The 6000-nt window shown below is 43.1% G+C and overlaps 1 protein-coding gene across 1 annotated transcript in view; it reads left to right on the top strand.

The window, feature by feature from the left end:
* Positions 1 to 6000, top strand: part of kmt2ca (lysine (K)-specific methyltransferase 2Ca) — a 130263-nt gene that overhangs the window by 34313 nt on the left and 89950 nt on the right. The window contains exons 6-7 of the mRNA XM_080855301.1: positions 484 to 635; positions 2237 to 2346. Of these exons, the coding sequence (XP_080711427.1) occupies positions 484 to 635; positions 2237 to 2346 (262 nt within the window). The remainder of the gene's footprint in view (positions 1 to 483; positions 636 to 2236; positions 2347 to 6000) is intronic.

The following is a 6000-nucleotide window of genomic DNA, read 5'->3' on the forward strand; positions in this document are numbered from 1 at the left end:
CTTGTGCTGCGAGCCAAGCTTTGATAACGCCCCTCACCCTCCTGTACCTGCTACATCTCCTCACCAGAGCCCCCCTCCCCTCCCCCCCTCCCCCAGCCTTGCCATTACACTACAGTCCTGTGTATTCAGGAGGGGAATTATATTGGAGGTTTATTTAGATGCAATCAGAGTTTTACTGATCTCTAAATAAGGCATAATGACTGCTCAAATCCATGCCAGTGAGGCTGCTTAGGAATGCATTAATGTCTAGGCATAGTATCTCATAAATGTCTCTTGGTGGTTTGAAAAGCCTGTTAAAATCATTTATTGTTATTAATATCAGCCTTGGGTTGAATATGTTTGTCCCAAGCGGGCTAGAAGCCCAAATATGGTGAAATGTTGCTGGAGAGTTTCCTGCATGTCAGCCCAAAACCTGACAAAGCTCTGCCCATGTGACCTTTCACCCCCAGCTGGCCTTTAAACCTTCACCTTTCACCTCTGCAGGATTAGCTCGCCCGACAGCGGCCTGCACTCATCCTCGGCACCGGGCAGCTCGGACCCGTTTGGAGACGAGCCGACGCGGCGGCCCTGGGACGAGCTGGGCCAGATGGGTCTCCCTGACGACATCAACATCCAGTCGCTCTTCGACCCCACCGGTGAGTGGCATGCCCTCAGACCCACCCAGCGTTATTGATGAGGCTCTTCTGAAGCCCTTCTTTCAATTGAGATGAACGCGTGTGATTCCTTTGACACAAGCAGTGCTTTTAAAGGCACAATATGCAACAATTATGCTTCAGGATTAGGGTTAGGATAAGCAGTTTAACCTTAAAATAACAGCTTAAAAAAAATTGGGGCGCTACAATGACTTTAAATATGGAGAATTGCGTCCGTGCCAATGGCATAGCAGGGTCGATAGGCATATAACTGCCTTCTGTAGTTTTGCCTGCCGATGCCCGCCGATGCCCGCCGACCTGACTTTGATTACCTTCTGCCGATCTAGTAAGTAGCTTATTTGCCGTCTTGCTTAGTCTTGTGTTGCACATGATTGATGTTTGACTGTGTAAGGACAGTCGTTGAGTAATTAGTTTGTCATAATGTCAGTCAGCACATTTCAAGAGATTTCGTTAGTTTTAGCTGCTAGCATACCTTTAGCGAATAGCTATTAATCCTTAATGCACCTTTAAGATTAACACTTAGCCAGAGAACATGGAGGTGAAGGCTAATAAGGTATCAAATCTCAGTGGCATACGTTTTAAGGAATAAAACCAAGAAAGCTCGTTAGGAGGTTACAAACCCTGCCATTTCAAATACCTTGGGAGTTTTTAGACCTGCTTCAGCCGGCAGTGTGGTGTGTGCTACTGTTTACAAGCATTAGAAATTAAATAAAACAGATATAAATAATGTAAACGGAAAATAAACGTACCTTACTGTACCTGAACCATACCTGTACCACCACTGAAACCCTTTTCTATATTACCCATGTCTTGAGTTCACATAATCGCTAATGCGATGTGAATAGCATACAAGCGTTGGCTAATGAAGTCATGGGGATGGCTTTGCCAATTTGGCACGGGGAGGGGCCTCTGTGAGGAGCGTGTGAGGGGGTATGTCATCATGGATGTTGCTGGAGGTTTGTGCCTGTGGTACTTTGGCGGGGATTGACACGTCAGTGAGCACCGTGTTAAAGTTGCCAACACGGCGGGATCATGTTTCGCCATAGACATTAAAGGTGTGAAATCGTAGCAGGGACAGGTGGGCTTCAGAGGGTGGAGTGGAACAGTGGTGCTCCTTTACATAAGGGCCGCGGTGAGAGGAGGGGCTTATGCAAAGTCACAGGAAATGTTCATGTCCTCCTCCTCCCGTCGTGCATTTTATACCATGAATAATGGATTGCTCATTGTTCTCTGGTTGTTATAACATGATGGATGCCTTAGGAGTGCAGTGGAACAGGAGGTAGAGGATTAGTTTGATAATCAGAAGGTTGCTAGTTCGATCCCCTGTCGAAGCGTCCTGGAGGATGACACTGAACCCCTAATTCCTCCTGATGTGCAGTGTGCCATCAATGTAAAAAGATTTAAAAAAATGTGTATACATCCTTGTAAGTCGCCTTGGATAAAAGCGTCTGCTAAATGACTAAATGTAAAATTCAAGACTGATGTTTATTGTGTGTTTATTGTGTGTTTATTGTGTGTTTATTGTGTGTTTATTGTGTGTTTATTGTGTGTTTATTGTTTGTTTGTGTGTGTTTCTCCCCCAGGCCAGTGTTGTGCCCACCTGCGCTGTGCAGCCTGGTCAGATGGTGTGTGTCGCACAGAGGGTCAGGTGCTACTGTACGTGGATAAAGCAATAGACTCAGGGAGCACAGAGGTGAGAACCAATCACACGCCTCCATTTGTCCTCCATTCCTTCATTTGTTTGTTTTTGTCAAGATCATGTTCACTGATGTGACATTTTCATTGTGTCACTGGTGTCATTTTTTTTGGGGCTCGGGTTTGACTCGATGTGTTCGGCCACGCTGTGTGCCAGTCATCTGACTAGGATTTCTGTTGGTGTTTGCTGTTGTCCTTGTTTTTCTCTCTGGCCCTGTTTTGAAGTGGGGTTAGTGGTTTGAATACGCGCAGTGCAGTTGCAAAGGCCATTTAGTTTCATGCCCTGCCGATCAGCAGTAGCTCATGATAAATTCAATGTGTAAGCTTCATTTAGAGCTTTCTCAAACACCAACAAGCCATGCACAATACTTTAAAAAAAGCATGTTGAGATGGGTTGACAATGCATCATTGCAAGATGTTTATGGTCTTCAGTTGTGGTTGCAACAATGTTATGGTTTGTTTATGTTAGCATGGCAAAAATGGTCACAACTGTTTGAAAACAGATGTGTGCTGCACAACACAAACCTGAACTTACAGTGCGTATGTCTGTAGTAAACTTGTTTGAAGTTATGACTTTCAATATTCTGCAACCGTCAGTCTATGCGTGGTAATCATGTAACAGGTAGATAATGTTACAGAAAGCAGGTAACCTTAGCTTCGTAGGCGGCATCAGACATTATAGCCTGTGTAGTTATTATAGTTGTGTGCTAACGCTAATCTGTTGGCTGGGGATGCATGCAAATATTACATACCTCTCATTGTTGATGTGACACAAACTTGGTAACCACCAGTTATCTCACCTCCTTGTTTATTAAGGTGTAAGCCATGATGTACACCCCTTAAGGCTGTTGGTTAGCCTAAATTAAATTGCATGGTTAGCTAGCATTACATTTGCTATTAGCTTGTCGCTACCACTGCATAGCATGCTAGCATGAGGTTGTTGCTGGGGTCTTTGCTTTTTCATTCATTGTTGTATAACGTACTGTGGACAATACATATCATTTTTTGCTAATAATTGTAATTATAAAATAGACAGAATCAGACAACTGACCAAAATTAACCTAGTCTCACGTTACCATAGAGGTATTGGACCATTTTGACCTGCTAATCGATCGTCTTATAATGGAGAGATGCATGCAGGTACTAGTTACTGTACACACAAATATTTCTCTTGACAACTGAGCCAAATATTGTTAGGTCAGACAAATTTGTAGTCTGTCGCACAGTTGTCAGAAACTTGCTGCATAGGGGTGTGCTGGCAATCTTGTTGCCCAGCAACTGTAGTGAGCAAGAGCAGGCACTGTTTTCAGCAGATTTAAATAAAAGATGTTTAACTCTACAGGCTGTGGACTAACAAACCCCTTCTTGTTAATTATTGTATGATCTGGATAGAAAAAGGGCTTTTGTCTGTTGTCTGATGGTGTTTAGTGAAGTTAAGTGAGTTTTTTTTAAAACATGAACATCACAAATGTTTGAACATGTAGATGAGATCGAAATAAGTTTGTTCTTCCGTTTCCATAACCATAGAGCCATTTTGACTGCCAATAGGGCTGCAACAATTACCGCATGACCGCTCTACCGCGCATTGGGAGGTGTACCGTGGTGGCCGTCACCGCTGTTACCGCCATTACAACTGATCTGAGAGTGCTGCCATCCTTATATATAGCTTTTGGCTTGTTCTGTGACCTTCTCTGCACATATCTGGATGTTTTCGATCTTTTTCTAATCACTTTTGAAAAGGATCACGTCGACAGTGCACATGTGCGTTGAGCATGAATTGCTAGGTGCTTACACGTTGCGTTGGGGGTGTTGCCAAGCAATTCACTGCCCGAACAATAGGCTTGCGTAAAATGGCGCAAGTCTAGAAAAAGGGGCCAACGCACGCAAGACGTGAAAAGTCGCGCAAGGGGCTTGCGCGGCCTCTTGCGCTTGCGCCTCTGAGCATAAACCAAGCTTTATATCGCATCACGTCATTGTAACCAATCAAGAGGACTGACACTGTGGAGAATCGCTTTGCAAGTCTGGTGTTGAAGACAAGACAGACATGCCATGCTGAAATAGTCTTTTTTTAATTATGTTTATTTTTAAGTCCTTAAACTCTTTCAGCTCAATCATTTCAACATATTAAGGGACAGCTAACGTCAATTTAATGAGTAAAACATTAATTAATTAAACACAGAGGGACTTGATTGCTGCAGCCCTAACTGCCAATTGCCAAGCAGTGAGAAAGTGTTGTAGGTGATGCCAAAGTGGGTTAATTAGGTTAATTTAAAATCCACCTATGACAATATGGCCTCTGCCAAGGAGGTCTGAGGCCATGGTGATGGAAGTTGTGGAGAGCACAATAGTAAGTCAATCAGACCTTACTTGATCTTTCACTCCACTTACTCCATCAATCAGCACATTTGACAAACCTGTTGTCTGTATTTACTCATCACACTGTGGGTGATGTTGATGCCTAGATGTGATCAAGGAGCTGATTCAATTTCAATGGCTATTGGCTCTTTTTCTGAAGTGATTGCCCAAGCCCAGTTGGAATACAAAGGAATGTTTCCTCAGCTAGAAGGGGAATCGGTTAGGGTTACATGCCCATTGCAGATAGTAGTATGATGGAAATGACTACCATTGCAGATAGTAGTATGATGGAAATGACTACCATTGCAGATAGTAGTATGACGGAAATGACTACCATTGCAGATAGTAGTATGACGGAAATGACTACCATTGCAGATAGTGGTATGATGGAAATGACTACCATTGCAGATAGTAGTATGATGGAAATGACTACCATTGCAGATAGTGGTATGATGGAAATGACTACCATTGCAGATAGTAGTATGATGGAAATGACTACCATTGCAGATAGTAGTATGATGGAAATGACTACCATTGCAGATAGTAGTATGATGGAAATGACTACCATTGCAGATAGTAGTATGATGGAATCCTCTGGATATTAAACCTGAACTGTAGATGTACCAGTTTCAGAGACTTGTGCCATTCAAATTAATATTGTTATTTTAAGGTAAAACTACATAGCCATCTTATGGTACTAACTTCAGTAAAGGAAAATAATTAGGCCAAAGGAAATTTAATTCAGCGATTTTGACTTTCAATTAATTAAAGGACACGAAGAAATAAGATTGAGGAGAGCTGTTTCTCTGAAAATGTCATGCGAGAGTAGAAAGTGTTTTTCCAAGCCCAAGCTCACGAAAAGCCACGGAGTCGCAATATATTTAGAATTCAAGCTATGTCTTTAACCAATGGATGAGGGCTGTTGATAATAAGTAACACGACACTAATGGCATTTATAGTGAATACTAATGGTAATTGATTTTTACTGGGGGAAAGAGAAAAAGAAGCAGGGCCAGCCAGCCAGCAGCCACAGTAGCCCCGGCAGGCAGCAGCGTTGATTATGAAGCTGTGTGTGTGTGTGTGTGTGTGTGTGTGTGTGTGAAGCGTTTGCACGGCGATCATGAATTTGGTTATTAGTGGTGCGAGGGAGGGAGCCGAGAGGTTACACAGGTCTCCTGCTCTTTAAAAATATTTTCTAATTAGAGAGTTGATTGGTCTGTAGCTGCCATGGCAATTCGTCTCCGCTGCGACTCCACTAATTAACACAATGTGATGTGGCAGATTCCGGGGCGCAGCG

This window comes from Sprattus sprattus (assembly GCF_963457725.1).
Source record: "Sprattus sprattus genome assembly, chromosome: 17".
Taxonomy (NCBI): domain Eukaryota; kingdom Metazoa; phylum Chordata; class Actinopteri; order Clupeiformes; family Clupeidae; genus Sprattus; species Sprattus sprattus.